The sequence below is a fragment of the Hydra vulgaris genome, chromosome 15 (assembly GCF_038396675.1).
Source record: "Hydra vulgaris chromosome 15, alternate assembly HydraT2T_AEP".
In the NCBI taxonomy this organism is placed as follows: domain Eukaryota; kingdom Metazoa; phylum Cnidaria; class Hydrozoa; order Anthoathecata; family Hydridae; genus Hydra; species Hydra vulgaris.
This window is the reverse complement of record NC_088934.1, coordinates 41,133,438-41,153,929: the sequence shown is the minus strand read 5'-3', so window position 1 is coordinate 41,153,929 and position 20,492 is coordinate 41,133,438. Positions and strand designations below refer to the sequence as shown.

Here is a 20,492-nt window from a genome sequence, read left to right as displayed (position 1 = left end):
CAATAAATCTAATTTAAAAAAAACAAACCATTGTTTAACTATTTATTTTATTGTTGCAAAATAAAAAGTGAAAACCTGTAAAACTTGAGTATTTATTGTCTCTAGATATTTAGTGTGCAATTTCTCCAGTGCTGGCTGTATCATATGCTTCATATCCTGTTTTATGCTTTTCTCTATTTTGCTAGCTACTGCTTGATTAACAACTTGGGATGAATGATCTTGCTTTAACTGTAATTCAGATGTCAACTCTTTTATTGCTTGCTCAAGTCTTTCAGCTTATAATAAAGTTAAGATTAAAAAAAGGTCCACGAAGAAAAATTCAAACAGAATAAAAAATGTAATAGCAATGGTATTTAAATCTTCAAAACATTGCAAGGTATTAAAGTATCCCTTAGGTACCAAATCGTTTAAAGTCAGTTTTGGCCTACCAAGTTAGTGGCTTAAAACAACAGATATTTAGAAATAAGTGAACTAATACATCTCAAATATTTAAATATATTAAACTTATATTTTACTTAAAAAATGATGTTTTATAAACCAAACAAAAAAATAAAAATATTTTACTTAAAAAGTAAATAAAATTTTATAAATACACAAGATGTTTTGTAAATAAAAACTCAGCTTCATAAAAACTCAGTTTCATAAAAAGAACATTTATTTTTAAAGTAATTTTAAAGTTTTTATTGAGAAAATTTGTTTTAAATTAAATAAATAAATAACTCTTAAAATATTGTTTACAAATCAAAATAAAAAGATAAAAATATTTTTGATTATCTTATACTTAAATGAACAAAAAAAAAACTTTAGAAAAAAATAATTTAATTTTATATTTTTTTCAAATAATAATCATCAATACTAATGTTGTTTTTATCTGTCATTTATTCATTACATTAATTTATTACAGAAAGTGTTTTAATAAACTTAAACTAAAAACAAAGAAAAAAACTGTATCACTACATCATCATTGCATCATAATATTCAAACTTATGTATGATTTTATACTTAGCTATTTTTTGTTTAGTTACTACTCTGTTAACAGCTTTATTGTTATTACCATCATTACATCATTATTACATCATAATATTTAAACTTATGCATAATTTTATACTTAGCTATTTTTTGTTTAGTTCATTCACAGCTTTATTATTATTACTATCATTACATCATCAGTACAACATAATTTCAAAGTTTGAAAAAGATACAGCAAGATTTATTAAAATCTTTACATGCTTTATTAAAATTAGAAGTTGCACTTTTTTGTAAAAGTTGCATGAATACTTTTAAATCATCTCTATTGCTGTAGTCAGAATCTACATCTTTATTCATTGATTGTTGGTTAACAATAATTTTCAACATATCCTTCATCTCACGAAGTTCCTGTTGCTGAGAAGAAATAAGTTTTTGCTGACTCTGCAACAATTCATAGATTTGATTGGCTGCATCTTGAGTCTAGAATAAAATATATTTTTAAAAAAGTTATTATTTTTGTTATTTCCTTTCTTTTTTTAGCTTTCTCAATAATCTATAAAAATATAATCCAACATACCATCTCTCCAGATCCAACAAATCTTAAAAAGAAAAAAAAATGCGAGAAGATTAATTTTAAAAAAACTAAACAATGGATACTCTGAATCAAGGTTTAAATTTTATATTTATTTCAAACTTGTAGTTCTGTTATTTATATCATACTCTTAAGATGGACAACTGCTACTAAACATTAACTGAACAACTAAACATCAGGAGAAGTAAACATTATGAGACAAAACCATTGCATTAATTTTTTTTCCAGTTTCATAAAACTTACTTCACATTCTCAATACTGACTTCTGTAGGTTTCTCTGCTTTAACAGGTTCTGCTTCAACAGGTTGGATCAATAAATCCTAAATATATATATTTTTTAACAATAATAAAAAAAAAATAACTTCATTATAACAAATATAAATGCCAAAATATGAAAAATAACAGTTAGCATAAATAAGAATAATGTATAATAGTGAAACAGTACTCACAATATAAGTTACCAAGTAAATAACAAGCAACAAAAATAATCAACAATAGCAACAATAGCAACAATAAAGAGTTCAACAATAGCAACAATAAAGAGAAATTTATTTGTAAGTATTCAAAAATAATAATTTTCTTTTGTTTCTTACATCTGTAACAGTTTCATTGCAATATGAATTTAAGACAACATTATCCATTTTCTCATTTAAATAATCATTTAAAAGATGATCAACTTGATTTACTTTTTCATTTAAAATAACAGCACCGCAAAATTTGTCATCAAAACTTTCAACATAGCTGTCAACATCGGATAAAACATCTTTCATTGCTAAAAAAAAAATCTATATATATTTTTAACAATTAAAGCTAAAAAATTATAACAAGAACATTTTACTATCTTATAACTTTAAGAAAAAAAAGGAAAACAAACTATTTGATATGTGTGTATGTATAGACACACACACACACACGCACACTCACACACACACACAAGAATGGTAGCAAGATAAAGCAAGTATGTTAAAACACAAAAAAAGGTGTTTGAAAGTAACTAATAAAAATAGAAATAAAAACTACTTTCAGTTTGGTCACTGATAATCAGTACAGCTGTTTTAAGCTAGAGTATAATTCAAATCAAGATAGTGGAACATTAATGGAATTAACTTATTCAACTTTAAAAGAATCATTAATTAACAATTTTAAATTAAATAAGCTAATTTATAGTTGATTTTAGTTATAACTTTAATCTTTTTAACTGTAATTAAAGTTTTACTTTGTTATGTCAAATGATTGGTTTGTTTTGTCACTTAAAACAATATAAATATTTGGTTTATTATGTCACTTAATTAAAATTATTGGATTGTTATATAAGTGAAATTAAATGATTGGTTAACAAAGATTTATTTTGTCATTCAAATTTTTATTTTTAAATAACTACTTTTTCAAGTCCTGCTTACTTAAAACTTTATTCACCCATTAAGTAAATAACTTTTTATTTTGTTTTGCAAAATAACATGCATATATAATAAAATTAAAAAGTTGAAACTTACATTTATTATAAACAAATTATTAGAACACTGTTAATTATTTGGTATGCAAATTTAACCCAGAAAGCCTAACTTTTTATTGTGTTTATTTACAATATTTGGTTGGTTAAACTAAGAAATTAAAGGAAATGTTTTGACTCAAAAGTTTTTTGATGTCACTTGATTTGAATTTTGATGTCACTTGATTTATTGGTTAAAAGAAATATTATCCATATATACTTTTATCATATCTTATAAACTTGTTGCCATTAGATAACTTGAAACAATATTTCTAAAATTACAAATGATTGGTTAATAGATATGGACAAAAATTATTGGTTAACAGAAAATTTGGTTGTTTTTATACTAAGTCACATGACTTGTTGCTATTATTTAATTAAAACAAATCTTTGGATAGTAATTTTTTTATAGGTAGTATGGCAATAGAAATATTTGGTCCTAATTTAAAAAAAAAGGTTATTGTTGGGAAAGACATCGTGTTTTAAAAAATTACTTCAACATTTATGTAGTGTCATATTTAAATAAGAAAATGGCATTATTGGAAACCCCTCAAAATCACATAAGTGTAGTTTAGACACCATTAAAAAAACTTTTAAAAATCTTGAATATTAAAACTAAAATCTATTATTTTAGTTATAACAAATAATATTTTAACTTTTTTTTATACAAAATAATTTCTGTTAATTCTAAGTAAATCTTTGTTTCTATTTACTGCTAATTAGAGTTCCTGTAAAAGTTGTATGATACTTCACTTTTTTTGAGACCTTAGTTGAGACAAGATAAAAAATGATTGAGACACTACAAATAAAAAATTATCTTTGGGATAATATAAGAGTCAGCTATAAATAATACTTTGAGAGAATTTTTTAAATAGAATGTTCTTAGATAATACAGAGCACATTTAAAAGGTCCCTAACTGCTGCATATGTGCCTAATATATATGATTGTATATTACTCATGTTATTGTTTTAATTATTTTGGTTATCGAACAAAAAATATTACTTACATATTAGATCATCTTGTGATGACGTTGCATTTGACAAACATGATGCAGTGTGTTCATTTGATAAGTTAACATTAAATTTGATGCTTAACTTTTGCAAAGCACTAAAATTGCAAGATGCTAAAACTTGTAAAAATTAAAAATAAAAAAACAGAATGAGAAATGTCATAACCTTTTTTTAACTTTAGTAAATAGTATTGGTATGCACCAATATGTACTGGAGCCCACTCGAGAAAATAATATTCTTGATCTTGTTCTTTCAAATATCATTTTCTTATCAAGTAATATTTCTGTTGAGTGTCCATTTAGTACAAGCGAACATAACTCAGTCCTTTTTCATATAAACACCTTTGATTATTATCAGCCCGAAACAAACTCAGAATCTTTTTACAATTTCAATAATACAGATGTAATTGGTTTTATTTCTCATTTATCAAAAATATGTTAAGACATTGATTTTTCTTTCATTTTTACAACTGAAGTGTATTGGAACATCTTTTCTGATCATCTTTGTAAAGGTATTGATTGTTTTGTTCCAATCAGAACAATATACTATAAGGAAAAAAGTCAATCCTATCCAAAGTATATTTATAAAATGCTAATTCGCAAATCATTTTATGGAAAAGATGACTGATCACTAAGACCATTTTGCACAAAAAGGCATTTATCCAATATGCATCAAAATGTAAAAAAGCCATATCCACACACCACAAAAATGTGGAGCTAAAACTGGTTAAAGAAAATTAATCAAGTAAGTTTTTTAGTTACGTAAATAAAAATCTAAACAACCCTGAAAAAATATATCCTCTAAAAATCAATAGCAACTTTACTACTAGCAATGTTGAAATCGCGGAAGTGTTTTTACCGTAGATGACGGAAATTTGCCTAAAATAAATACTTTTGTTAGTGAATGGATTTCGTAGATTTTTCAGCAAAGATAGTTCATCAAAAGCTAAAAAATCTAAAACCTAGCATATCATTTAGACCTGACGGTATACCAAATATACTTTTAAAACAGTTAGCACATATAATATGTATTCCGCCTTCATATATATTTGAATCAAGTTTTACATCAAGTTTGTTAACTAAAACAGTGGCTTCAAGCTTTGGTTTGGCCTATTTTTAAAAAAGGATCTACTTCAGGTGCCAACAATTATAAACCTATATCCCTCACATGTACTAGCTTTCGAGCAATGAAAAGTATTGTTAATTCATGTATCGCTGATTATCTTAATATAAATAATCTAATAACACCTAACCAACACGGCTTTTTATTCAAAAGATCTACGTGCACAAATCTTCTTGAGTCAACTAATGACTGGAATAAAGCTTTAGACAGCAATTTAATTACTGACATGGTTTACATTGACTTTCAAAAAGCATTTGACTCTGTACCTCATCCAAAACTTTTGAAAAAACTTGCAATGTACCGCATAATAGATAACCTGCTTCATTGGATATCAGCTTTTCTTTCCAACAGATATCAAAAAGTTCTGGTTGGAAATTCACTATCCAATCTGACCAGCATCCTTAGTGGAGTTCCACAGGGTAGCATTTTGGGTCCAACATTATTCTTGTTATATACTATTATTATTGTATTATTATTATTGTTATATAGACCTTAATTGCTCTCTAATGTTATATGCTGACAATATCAAACTATATAGTTCATTTAAGAATGCCGATTACAGTCACGATCTTTGCTGTTGCCATTTATAAAGTTTATCTCTGGTCAAAAAAATGGCAGTTAAAAGTACCCAATAATAAGTGCTTTACTGATAGAATAGCGCCTACTTCATTTTGTAAAGATATAAATTACAACTATCAATTAAGAGATCATAATTTAACCTGGTCTACAAACCCAAAATATCTTGGTGTGACCATGGATTCTTACTTAAATTACAATAATCATATTTCAAATATTGTCCGCGCATCAAACATTCGAGGATATCTAATCCTTAATTGTTTTAAAAGTTGTGATTCACGTGTTATCGTAAAGGCCTGCACTACCTAAATAAGACTGATCTTAGAATATTGCTCTCCGGTTTGATTGCCAAACCACACTGAAATGAACAAAAAAGTGGAAAGAATACAAAGACGTTTTACCAAGAGAACTGCTAACCTAAATAACTTTTCATATTTAAATAGACTTAGAATTCTTGGTTTGGAACTACTAGAAATTCATCGCCTAAAGCAAGACTTGATTACATGTTACAAAATTCTGAACAATTTAGTTTGCTTAAATAAATCAAGTTTCTTTTTAATTAACAACTATATTTACACTGAAGGACATAATTTCAAATTACACAAACTAAAATGTAAACTCGATGTCCGTAAATACTCTTTCTCACTCAGGATTGTTAATATTTGAAATAACTTGCCATCTGATGTCGTGAACGCCAAATATATCAAGAGCTTCAAAATTAAAATTAAATCTATCGACTTTGAAAAATACTGTTCTGGCTAACTAGTTTTTGTTTTATAACTGTGTTCTTATATATAATTGAATTATATATATTAGGGTGTCCCAAAAAACAACATTTTTGAAAAATATATGCAGAGACCCCCTTAATGTGTTCTATCTAATACAAAAACACTAGATTTAAAATTTTTTTGAATAAAAAAAATTTTAAGGGGTCCCTCAAGACCCTGGAATATTTAATGGGTCCCTAATATTTTCAAAAAAAAATTATTTCAAAAATATGTCAAACTGGTACTCAAATGAAGCGAAATTATATAAAAATTTCAAAAAAAATATAGATTTCAAATATAGAATTGTTATTTTTGGTTTTATTACATGAAAAATTACGTTTTTTAACAAAAAACAAAAAGATGCATTTTTTTATGTATTTTTATGACAATTTTGATAAGTTAAAATTTTTCCAAATTAAATATTATTTTTAAAATTTTTGTATAATTTTGCTTCATTTGAGTACCAGGTTGACATACTTTTAAAAAACTTTTTTTTTGAAAATATTAGGGACCCATTAAATATTCCAGGGTCTTGAGGGACCCCTTAAAATATTTTTTATTCAAAAAAATTTTAAATCTAGTGTTTTTGTATTAGATAGAACACATTAAGGGGGTCTCTGCATATATTTTTCAAAAATGTTGTTTTTTGGGACACCCTAATATATATATATATATATTTTGTAAATTATCTCACATAAGTATTATGTGATTGTAGGGCACATTGTCAGGTCTTCATTTTATGGACCTGTGTGTACTTTAGAACATGTATCACTGTTCAAATAAATTTTAATCTAATCTAATCTAATGAGGCAGATACATGAAAATTAATACCTAATTTTGAAATCCTAGAAATCTGATAAATTATTAAAATAATATATGATTTATAAAATATGATTTAAAAAAATTCAAACCTTTTTTGTATTGAGTAAATATGAACAATACATGAATGAGAATTCCCATCGCCCATATCATATATCAGTTCATCGTCTAATTCACCATTTAACTCTTCTGTGGTATCACCAAAAGTGGCAAAACTCTTCTTTTTTACTTTAGTAGAATGTATAGAAAAACTTAATTGTGGTTCTTTTAGTATAAATTCTGAGATGGAAACAAATATTATAGAATCTTTCTCTTTATCTTCATGAAGCTGACATATATATACAACCTAAAAAATAAACTTTTAAAATTACCTAACTTTTTAAATGAAGAAATATGCAGTTTTCTTACTTTTTCATTTAAAAAGTTTGAAAAATTGTAAAAAAAAGGTTTTAATAAACTTAAAAGGTGTTTCAAAAGGAGTGTTATTAAACTTGAAATCTTCAGTAAGTCAGTAATATTGAATCTAGATGTAAAATTAAATCACGAAATTTTTTTTTTTTTTTTTAAACATCTTCGCTACCAACAAGGCTGCAAGCAGCCACTAATTAAAGTTGGAAGTAACTGTAAGAGAAAAGATGAAGATTGTAGAGCAAGATAACGATTGACAGACGACTTAAAAGATTGCAAATTATATGAGTCAGGAAAGCAAGATGAATGAAGCGAATTCCAAAGAGCTGATGTTCAAGGAAAAAAACTAGACAAATAAGCGCTTTTGGAGCACTTAGGAACAGTCACAGAAAAAGGATGACACTTAATTGAATGACGAGTAACACGAGAATGAATTATAGTAGATGGCACAAGAAACGCTAGCTCTTTAGAGCAGTGCCCATTATAGAATTTGTAGAAAAGAGAAAGAGAAGCAACATTACGACGATGTGATAATGGTTGGAGGTTGGCTGCAAGAGCAGGTCCAACTATGTTTACAATGCGTTTTTGCACCTTGTCTAAAAGAGAAAGGGCATCATTAGAGTATCCGCCCCAGATATGGCAACAATATTCCATACAAGGCCGGATTTGAGATTTATAGAGATAGAGAATAGAATCCGAAGTAAGAAAGTGACGAGCTCGATAAAGAGATGCAACCTTAGCAGATGCTAATTTTGCAACTGATTTCATATATGGTTTACAAGAAAGATTGGAAGTAAGAGTTAATCCTTGAAGATGAAGAGTAGGTGACTCATCTAGTACATCACCGTTCATAAATATGTGAAGATCTAAATTATTGCGATAACAATTGGCTGAAAAAAAATTGAGTTTTATCTGAAATAAAGCTCACCAGCCACTGTGAGCCCCATGCTGTAGCAGAAGTGAGATCCTTTTCAAGTTCAAATGCCCCCTCCAAGCAATCAGAGGGTGTTGGTTTTTTATCACGACAAGAATAAATGGTAGTGTCATCAGCAAACAATGCCACCTTAGATGAGAGAATATCTGGAAGATCGTTAATGTAGATTAAAAAGAGTATAGGGCTAAGGATAGAACCTTGAGGAACCCCTGAAGTTACACAATAAGAAGAAGAGTGTTGTCCATCGAGGACAACTTTTATGCTAGGATTGGAAAGGAAGGATTCGATGATCTTAAAGATGTTGCCGGATACACCATAAGAAGAAAGCTTATGGAGAAGACCAGCATGCCAAACTTTATCAAAAGCTTTTGAAATGTCAAGAGCGATGGCCTTAACCTCTCCACCTTTATCTAATGCATGATAAAACCTGTCAGTTATTACTGTTAGCAAATCAGCTGTAGAACGAGAAGATCGAAATCCATATTAATGGTCAGAAAGTAAGTTATTAGATTCAAGATGAGAAATTAAGTGTTTGTTAATTAAAGATTCAAAAACCTTGCTTATGATAGGAAGAAGACTAATAAGACGGTAGTTAGACAAATCAGATCGCTCTCCAGAATTTTTGAAGATAGGGATAACAGATGCCATTTTCCAGCAGGCTGGAAAGCAAGACTCTGATAAGCACTTGTTTAATAGTTTTGAGAGTATAGACGACAGCTCCGGAGAACATTTCTGCAAGACAATAACAGGTATGTTGTCCGGGCCACAAGCTGTAAAAGAGTCTAGGCACGAAATCACTTTAGATACAGATGCTGGAGTGATATGAATGTCAGGCAATGGATCAACCTGTTTGTTGGCAATATCAGGTAGAAAGCAACTAGTGGAATCAAGAGATGATATTAATGAAAAGTTTTTAGCAAACAATTCAGCTTTGTCTTTAGGTGAGGTGACTAAGTCTGAACCATACAAGAGAGGTGGAATTATAGATTTGCCCTTATTATTGATATTATTAAAGATTCTCCAGAAGTCACGAGAGCCTAATTTTTGAGATGAGATACGAGATTTCATGACCTGAGAATAGCGGGTTTTGACGTTAGACAAAACCTTTTTACAATTGTTTCTAGCAGTAATAAACAGACGTCTGTTTTCTGGAGAATTGTTTTGCTGATAAATATGGAAGTAACGGTTTCGATTGGCAAACGCAGCAGCACAGTGTAAAGAAAACCATGAGGAGAGTGAGGCTTGACCTGGAATCGTGGAGAGGGAATAAAAGATTCCATGCCAGCCTGAATCCACGAAGTTATGTAAGAAGCACATTTGTCGACAGGAAGACGAAAGATTTCTACCGAAGGGCCATCACAAAGAAAATCACGGAAAGAATCCCAGTCAGCTTTACTGTAGTTGTAAGAGGTTTGATAATAGGGGGATTCAGGTGATGAAGAAGAATGAGATATTAGTTTTAGAGAGATCAAACTGTGATCAGAAGCACCTAAGGGTGAATGTGGAGAAACTGAGCACTGACTAGGATCAGAAACAAGACATAAGTCGAGTAGAGAAGGTAAATGGTTCGGGTTGTCTGGAAAGCGAGTTGGGAAGTTGACTATTTGAGTTAGGGATTGAGAAAAGTTAAAGTTGTGGGCTTTAATGCCTGCAGAGTCACTTACACTAGAGTCAAGCCATTCAGAGTGGTGAGCATTAAAGTCACCAACAACAACTATATTAGTTGTTGGATAAAGATAGAGGGCTTGGTCAATATAATCAGAAATAACATCAAAAAGTGTGCAGTCTTGAGATGAAGGAGAGCAATATAGAACAAAAAGAAAGGCAATAGAGTGAAGTGGTGCTAAACGAAAGCACATAAAAGAATAGTCTGTGGATTCAAACCTAGTTTCACGACAAATGGGTGAATTCTTATGAATGTAAATGCCCAGGCCAAGCATGTGACTATTGGAGTCTTTACGAATTAGAGGAAGATAACCATCAACACTAAGATCACAAGATGAGACAGCTGAACTCAAATTAGTCTCACAAAGAGCAAGTAGGTCTGGTGAACTTTGCAAGAGATAAGACTTAACAGAAGAAAAGTTACTTCGAAGACCACGAATATTAGTGAATGATAGGTTTAGAGAACTTGGTGATGATGATGGTTTTTTGTGATTTATAGTTTTTGGTACTTTATTCATTTTTAAATTAGATTGAAGAACTTGACTCAAAGCATAGATAGTACTCAGAACACTGTTTAATAGCCCAAGCAATTGTCTCATTACTACTAATAAACCCTAAGCCGTAACAAAGGGCTCCAAATGTGGCCTCCGCATTGCACACCAAAAGTACAAACAGGGACACCATCTATGCGCAACATGGCACTGTTAATACTTTGATATTTTTCAGCTGTTGATGGAATCAGCCTCTCTGAGAGCTACCACAGAGTTCGGGAAACCTGACTACCAGCCGGCCTCAGAACCATAAAACTGAGTTTTAGAGCTGTACCCTCATTAGGAGATAATAGAATGAGTTGCCTAGTCATAAAAACAGAGACACAAGCAAAACCCATGCATTGAGTCAAGAAGATCCAGCATTTAACATCCTAAACTGGAAACAATGTATTAAAAATACATCTGCGCCAGCCTAATAGATGAAGAAGGGGTGCGAGGCTGGTCAACAGATAGAAACTGTTTACCCCTTAAGTCTTTGCCTAGGAGGTCTTCTACAAGACAGTAGGTGGGTGCATTTAACATCTGCCCAAGATGAGTATTTTTATCGAGACACCATCTCTAGCCTTTACTCAACCAAGAGCCTCAAGGCAGAGGGTGTTTTAAATCGGAGTTGGCATCTCCTAGCCTTTGCCTAAAAAGGCGTATCTTACAAGGCAGCAGGACATGAAGCAGATTGTACTGGGTTACATGTTACCAGTAGTAGGAAAACCTGATCTGACAATAATTTGTCATTTGTCATTTGTCATTTGTATGTTGTCATTTGTCATTTGTATGTTGTCATTTGTCATTTGTATGTTGTCATTTGCATGTTGTCAATAATTTGTCATTTGTATGTTGATGAAACTACTTGCTATTTCAAACATCGATAATTTAACATTATATAAACATTTCAAATACCTTTTTAAAATTTATTTAAATAAATCTATTCAAATCTAAACAAATTTTTAAAGATCTTACATAATAACAAAAGTTGTTATATGTCAATTTTCACCACTTGGTTTTTAGTGTTTATTAAGTGGTATAAATAAGACACAGAAATTAAAATATTATTATCATCTTGGTGGTTTTAATTATTTGTTTTTTTATTTAAGATTTTTCTCAGATCTGCTAGTGAGGTCGGCAGGCAAACATTAGCTTTGTGTGCTGTAAACTGTTAAACTTGTGATGCATCAAAGAGCATAACACTATATTCAAACAGCCTTAGTGTATTTTGCGAAATTTAAGGCAATCACAATTAATATTTTGAAAAAGACTTGGCTTTCTGTTCAAACGATTTGCAACCAAAGAATTGTATCGCAAATCGAAAAGAATCAAAAAGTGAATGCACTATAAATTAAAATGACAGTACAATCAAAGGATTTGACAAGGTGTCTTTGAACTTTGCAAGTACTAAATATAAGTAGTTGGATCTTTTTATCTGTATATCAAAACATGTATTTCTATAAAAGGTTAAAACTTACAAAGATTATCAAATAACTTATCAAAATATTATTTATCAAAATACATATTTTGTGCTGCAAAGAAATTTTGAATTTCTAAATAGATTGAAAAACAGGTTTAGTTGAAAAGTTTTTAAATAAATAAAATAATTTTTTTCTAAAGATTTATTAGCAAACATTCGTTCTACGAGAATTTATAAATTTTATTTTACTATTCTTTTTTAGCTTTTAAGTTACAAGCATTTGAAATTTAAAAAAAAAATTAAATTATAAAATGATTGTCTTTTTAAGTTGAATAAATTAATAAGCCATACAATTAAAGTTATACAATCAATAGAAATATAGCAATTAAATAGATTAATACAATTAATTAAAAAGATGAGTAGGTAAAACAAAAAATCAGTTTCATTTTATATTTTTTGGAATACATTAATTGGTACAATCATCGTCATACCTGTATTTTTCAGTAAGTATGCAAAACCTATTTAACTTTGACATTTTAAACTTTTGCATGTAATCCACAACTGCTATTTAACTTGCGGATTTTTTTAAAGTTGTTTGAAAATAGGAAACTGCCAGTGCAAGTAAAATCAGCAAATATCACTCCGCTGTACATAAAAGCTACCAACCAGGATCACTCACTTCAATTACGTGTAAAATAATAGAAAACCATAAAGCCATTTTGTAAACCATAAGCCATTTTGATTTCTTGCGTTTTCTTAACTTTGTTTATATTTTAAATGTTTGTTGTATGGAATAATTCCTCAATGGGTGATTACTTTGCGTAATGTTAAAATAAAGTTTTTTTTTTTGAAATTTGTATAAGATGGTAAAACATTTGTTTAATATTTGGCGCTAAATGTTTTTAATATGCCGATAGACTCTAACATCTAAAGGTTGACGAATGTGTAAACAATAAGCTTGACACTATTTTTAGTACAAAGTTGAGCAACCTGGTATTAATCTTGTGTAGTGTAGCCGTCATGTACTAATACATGGGTATCAGAATTTTTTTTGGATATGGAATAAATGTTTTAGCCAGCCATTGAATTAATTTTTTATCCAATTTGTCGGTTAAGTGGAAAACTCTGTATTTTTTTGGGCAATCAATACACCAATTTATGTCAAAGTGTTTGGCTCTAAAAATAATAAATAGCTGATGTCCAGATTAATTTACATAGTTGCCTGCAATATAGTTCTTTTTTCATTATTTCTGGTTACTTAAAAAGAATCAATTGATTAATCATTAAAGCCAACATCATAAAAATTTCAGATATTTGACACAAATTTTTAAAGTCATTTATTAATTGATTTTTGCTTTAAGAAATTGAGTCTTGCATGCATTGAAATATTTTTTATCTTCAGTACAAGAAGTTGCTTTGAGTGTTACAGTTTAGCCTGCAGTTCTCTTTCTTAATCTATGTTTCCTGCATTTGATGAAAGAATAGTACCACACTACCTAGTTTACAATTTTTAATTAAATTTAATAAACTATTAAGTGACACAATGTGTATTCAATTAAACAGTAACTTTTTTATTATTATTTGTTCAACTTTACATGTCATTCAATTAAATGGCATGTAAAGCTATTAAATTTAATTGAACAGCAAAGAAAAACTTAAAAAATTTGAGATTTAGTAATCTGAGAACAATGGAGCATTTTTGTCCAATCAAAACCTAGCAATTGAGTTTTTTCGTTAAATCAAAACCCAGCAGCATCCAACAGCAGCTTTTAGTGTTAATTTCTTGATATTTATATAAAAAACATTTGTTTTTTATAATTAAGTATATTACAAAGGTTACGATGTATTTTGTAAGAAAAGAATGTACCTTTTTTGTAATCTTTCATTTATGAAATATATGAAACATACATTATATTCATGTTTTAGTTTATACTCCATACTTCAATAAAAAATTTTTAAATTAAAGAAAAATAAAGAAGCATTTAAGATAATAAACTAAAGTACTAAACAAAAATAAAAAATACTGAAACGATATGTAGCTTGCAGTGCCCCACCTGCTTTTACTCAATATATTTTACTATTCAACCTGCTTTTACTTTAAATATTATTTTCTGCAATAAAAATTTGCATTTCAATTTCAACTAAGCAACCTAAAAGCTATTAAATATCATTGCCATTTTTCATTATATGCATTCTTATTATTAGCTTTATTTCATTCTCATTCTTAGTACTCTTAGTTTGAGCAACTTAAAATGTCTTAATATAGAATGTAATAATATTTTTAAATATTTATAAAACTAAATACATACATTTAAATAAATAAAATAATATTTATAATATATATAATAGTATATAAATTAATTACCTTTTTATAAATATCTGAAACAATCAGATATTTTGCACTAATATCCAACATAACTTTCATGCACGGTAAGTAGCTATTAACGAAAAAATATTAAAAAATAAAATAAGATTGCTTAAATAATACCTTCAAGTTATTTATATATTTTCATTATTCTTGTATTTACATCTTTAAAAATGTTGTTTTTGTTATTTTAAAAAAAATTGTCAAAAATATCCTAATTATATTAAATTATAATAATTCTCATTACAATTTTAATAAATTTTATATTATTAAAGCATTTAATACTATTTTAACACAAAAAATTCTGGTTGCTATGGTATCTGGTTTGAAATTTTATTTATATTTTTATAAAATATATTTTTAGATTATTTAGAGAAGGCTACTTTTCTAACTGTTGTTACAAACCACATTCAAATCTATAACTCCAAAACGTGAACCTTGACGAACAAGGCCGCTGCACGGAGTAATAAGTTGAATTGGGTACACAGAGTAGACGAAGTTGACTTATAGAGTAGTTTAAAAAAATAAAGCAAAAAAAATAACAAACTTGTTAAGAGCATGCAAAAAAAAAATACAACAATAAAATAAGATATAACAAATAAAGTTCCATAATGTAAAACTGCATGCACCCACAAGTGCATCTATATAGATATCAAAATAACAATGATATTCACAAGATTTATCTATATTTTTGTCCATATTCATTTACTATTTCCTTTTTTTCAGACAAAAGGTACACCTTTTATTGCATCAGAGTATCAAAGTATGAAAGTCTTAAGAAAGTAAGAAACGCTAATATGACGTTTGATTCCTGATTTATTTTTTTTTGGAAAAAAAATATTTAATAAACGCATTTAGGTAATTTCTTTCTTACAATAAATAGATGAATAAATACAATTTTAAAAATGTACTATAGAATAAGGAATCAATATTCCAAATTTTTAGTTCCAAAAAAAAGTTTAGAGCAAATTAAGTAACTGAAAACTGAGAGTGAAATATGTATAGTGAAGAATGGTTTCCATGACTCCATTGTAGTTTGAAATTGGTTCTGCTACTCTGGAACCAGAGATTTAATTTAAATTGATGATGTAATTAAAAATTAAATATAAGAAAATTCTTAAGGAAAATGCATCTGGTTACATCAGGTTTTTACATAAATTGTTGTAACTTCATTTTTTAAATCAAAAAAAAAATGGTTCTAAGCAACAACAAAAAAATGGTCCCAAACATAGCTTGAATTTATGATGAGGTTTTTAAAAAATTTATATAAAAGTAAATATTAAAATAGTATTAGTTTTAGTATTATTATTTGCTGTAACTGGTGTGAGCCAGTGAGTGTGGTATTAACACACTATGACAGCCAATTCACTAGATTGCTGCTTATCCAGTAATCAAGACTTGCTTTAAAACTGTTAAATGATTGTGCTTTAACCAACTCGCTTGACAAGCTATTTCATAAATTGGCTGATCTATTAAATAAAAAGTTTTCACGACACGTTTGCTTAGTGATTTCTTTGACATATTTAAAGCTGTGACCTCTCGTTTGAGCTTTTTAAATACTAATTTTTTTGATTGTTTCCAAATTGTTAAAACCGTTGAAGAATTTAAAAAGTTGAATCATATCTCCTCATTGTCTCCAGGTATTTTTTCCAGGTAGTCAAGTTGAGAGCTTTTAGACGATTTCATAGTTGATTTTTTTTAAGCGATGGTATTAACGCAGTAGTGGTGTAGTGGTAGAGCGCTCGCCTCATAAGCAAGAAGTTCAGAATTCAATCCCCACCACGTCCCTGGTAGTACTGCGCTCAATTTGTTTCTCTGCGCAGCAATCTTGTTCGTCGAGATTCATGTTTTGGAGTTAGAGATGAGAGAGGGTTGTAACCACAAAAAGTAGCTTCCTCAACTGTAGTGGTTCTCTTGGCCTTGGGGAGGTGAATAATTTAAAAAAAAAATCAAATTGCACGATGTTGGACTCTTTCTAATAAATCAATTTCTTCCTTTCGAATAGGTGATGTGAACTCTAACAGTGGTCTCACAAAAAAAAATAAAGTATTTTCAGCAGTCTTACATCTGAAGTTCTGATTTACAAACACAAGTGGACCAAGTCACCTTTTTTGTACAGAGGAGTGATATTTGCTGATCTAAAATGCACTGGCAGTTTGTTGGTTTTAAACGACACTTTAAAAATATACATAAATGGAATGGCGAAGGCTGATGCACAATTCTTTAAAATAGCTGAATGTAAATTATCAACACCACTTGATTTGTTATCTTTTAAGTTTTATAATCTTAGATAGACATCTTCATATCTAAATCTTCATTTTTCATAATTAATGTTTCAGTAGTTCTTGAATCAAAAGAAAGCAGCAGACCATCATTTTCTTTCACAAATGCAGCTTGAAAATTTTTGTTTAAGATATCAGCAATATCTTTTGAATTTTGAGTGCTTTCAACATTTGCTCTCTTTAATACTTTTTATAGAATCTTTGATTTTGCTTGTTGATTGTTCGTGTAGCTATAGAGAAGCTTTGGATTCTTGGTGGTTCTTTTTACCAGATTAAACTCAAAGTTTTGTCTTACCTTTTTAATCTCGTCTGCTACATTTTTGCAAATTATTTTGTATTTAGATTTCAAAACCGGGTCATTCCATTTACATGAACAGTTTTTATATCTTAAATTTTGTTTGCTTCAATTAAGAAACTTTAACCTAGCATTAAACCGGGCTGGTCTGATTTTTGAAGAAGTTAATGTCTTTTTAATTGGAGTAAAATGATTACATACCACCTCAGTATAAAAAATCAGTTCATCAAACATTTCTTGTACATTTTATTACTGAAGCATTGTACCCAGTCAACATTTGAAATTAGATCAGATATTAGTTCAAAATAATACAAAATTTTTATATATTAATTTTATATAATTAAACAAATAAAAATCAATAGTAAATAAAATTTAAATAAAATTAATTCTTAAAGTTTCTACTTTTTTTTGAATCTTAAGTGAAAATAAATACCTTGGAAATATTGGGCTGGACTTGAAGCTAAACAGTACGAAATAGAGTAAACATGAAATATAGAGTAAAACAGTAAACAAATAGAGTAAATTAATTATAAGATAAACCTAATTAATAATTTTTTAAATACTCATTTATGTAACATAATATTAAAACTTTATTAATTTTAAAAAGTTACTTACGTTAGAGTTTGAATGCAGACCCATTTAACAGCACACCAAAGTTTAAGAACAGAATTATTTGCTGTCCCAGTAATTAAATAACGCCAGAACGGAGCTGAATCATCTGTTGACATCAAATTATCGCAGAAAATCAGACATGTGACAGGATCACCATTATGAGGTTCCCATTCATGCAGACAACTAAAAGGTATTTTACAATTTGTGAATTTACAAAATTACTAATGAAGAAACACAGTGAAAAACTTTTTATTTTATTTTGTTTAACAAAAAACAAAGTAAAATAAAAAGTTTGATAAGTGAATTCTTTTAATTTATTTATATACATATATATATATATATATATATATATATATATATATATATATATATATATATATATATATATATATATATATATATATATATATATATAGTTCTATAGATTGTTGCATTTGGGAGAACAAATACATCACTTTTAATTACTTCTGACTTTCGTCCAACATTTGCATATTGTCAGAAAGTTAAAACCATTAATTTAATTACAAATTAATTGTTTTTTAAAAAAACTGCAAAAACGCAAATTTAATTGACCAGAATATTTTTGAAAACATTCTGAATGTTTTTAAAATATTCTGAATGTTTTTAAAATATTCTGAATGTTTTTAATAATATAAATAATGTTTTTATTTTTAATTTTTCTAATAAAATGTTTTTATTTTAATTTTTTTTAATAAGATGTTTTTTTTTTTAGTTTTTTTTACTGTTAATCATGCACAGAGTGTTGCTACATCGACCATCTTATAGCCTGACTCGCAAGGGAGTGCTGCTACATCGACTGAGGGTTTGGTTGGGGTAGGCAGTCTATCAAATAATAAAAAAAAAATTACGGTCTTGCATTTTAATTTTTACTTTTTGTCAATAAAACTTTCTGACAACCAGTTAGGAGTAAGTAATGTAGTGCAGCTACATCAGGGTTTTGGGTTGGGGTAGCAACTGTTTTTTTCATTATTCTTCATTTTCTTATTTTTCCAAAAAACCATATAGATTTAAAATTTACTAATTTAATTTTTATATTTAAATTATATTTTTAAAATGCTAAGTTTCATTTTTGCAATTTCATTACATTATATTTTTAAAAAGTGATTTAAGATTGCTTATTAGTTATATTTAAATCTCTCTAAATGAATTCGTATAAATAAAAATTAAGTTCACTTTTTTTTGTTTCATAATTTGATTTAATTTTAAAAACATAAACATTTTTTTAAAACTTATTAATAAAAGAATTTGTTTTCTTTTTAAAAAAATAATATTTAACTAATTTCTGAGTGACACATATATAAAATGATTTTACTAAAATAAAATAAAAATATATAAATATGTAATTAAACATAAATTTATTTGAATTTCAGGGAAATTTTAAAAATTTCTACTGAGAACTACGCATATTACTCAATTTTAGAAAAAATAGAATCTCAAAAAAATGGAGTCTCAAAAAAAATGGAACGTCAAAAAAATGGAACTTAAAAAAAAATGGAACGTCAAAAAAATGGAACTTAAAAAAAATGGAACTTTAAAAAAATGGAGTCTTATAAATCTTAAGGACACCAATCTTTTTTCCGATGTTTTATCACCTTACTAATAAAACTATTTGTTAAAATCAATAATAATTTACAATTAATAAATTTCAAAATTAATCATGGTTTAAAAAAAATAGCATTACATACCTCACTGAATCAGATTCATTAAAGTCCAAGGACCAAAATTTTACCTCTCCATCTAAACTGCTTGTAGCTAAAACTCGCACATCAGGTGAAACAGCTATACTTGTAATTGACTATTTTAAAAACAATTTTAAAAATATTTCTAACATTTAAAAATTGCAAAAAATATTTAAAAAGAGATATAAAAAAAGCAAACTAAAATCATAAACAAATAACAAAAACAAAAAAACAATAACAAAAAAAATTACCAAATTGATTAATTACCTTAGAATGACAGTTATTAACACAAATGACGCCATGCTTTATTTCACTTAGTCTAATCGGCAAATTATCTGGGTAAGCACTTTTAATTCTTTTTAAGTCATAGACATATGCCTGTGTATTTGAAGAGAAGGCTAATATTGTTTCACCACTATCTAAAGAAGATAGTACTTTTGGAGACCAAACAACACGGTACATATCAGAGTTAAAAATTTGGTCTTGGTAAAGAGTCAGAATATTTTTTGACCTATTTTTAGAAACAATTAAAGAAAATTAATTTTATTCATGTGACTCTATTCTTTGTTACCACCAACATTGTTTTTTTAAATTTACATTGTATTTTGATGGCTGTACTGGATATGTTTATAAACTTTTTCTGGTCAGGTTTATTCTTCTGGAGTCTTAGTGTGTTAACTGAAGTTAACACACTAAGACTCCAGAAGGGGACCAGGGGGCCATTACAGTCAAGAAGGCTTTATTTTTTTTTTTTAGGCTCATTTATTTTTTAGTTTTTTTTTGAAATTCACACTCAACCCTAAACTTTGAATCACTTGTTAAACAAGACCATTGCGCGGTTGTAAACAAGACCACTGCACGAAGAATATGCTGAGCAAACCTGTAGATAGTACCTGCAAACCTGTAGATCGTACTTTTATCATGATTATGAAA

At 28.1% G+C, this 20,492-nt stretch overlaps 1 protein-coding gene across 1 annotated transcript in view; it reads right to left on the bottom strand.

Moving 5' to 3' along the window:
* Positions 1–20,492, bottom strand: part of LOC100206712 (enhancer of mRNA-decapping protein 4) — a 58,619-nt gene that overhangs the window by 20,760 nt on the left and 17,367 nt on the right. The window contains exons 5-16 of the mRNA XM_065818879.1: positions 19,827–20,070; positions 19,566–19,675; positions 17,863–18,042; positions 17,681–17,707; positions 14,671–14,743; positions 7,438–7,691; positions 4,058–4,158; positions 2,155–2,333; positions 1,805–1,881; positions 1,547–1,568; positions 1,203–1,449; positions 76–275 (exon numbers count right to left, since the gene is read on the bottom strand). Coding sequence (XP_065674951.1) covers positions 76–275; positions 1,203–1,449; positions 1,547–1,568; positions 1,805–1,881; positions 2,155–2,333; positions 4,058–4,158; positions 7,438–7,691; positions 14,671–14,743; positions 17,681–17,707; positions 17,863–18,042; positions 19,566–19,675; positions 19,827–20,070 — 1,714 coding nt within the window. The remainder of the gene's footprint in view (positions 1–75; positions 276–1,202; positions 1,450–1,546; positions 1,569–1,804; positions 1,882–2,154; positions 2,334–4,057; positions 4,159–7,437; positions 7,692–14,670; positions 14,744–17,680; positions 17,708–17,862; positions 18,043–19,565; positions 19,676–19,826; positions 20,071–20,492) is intronic.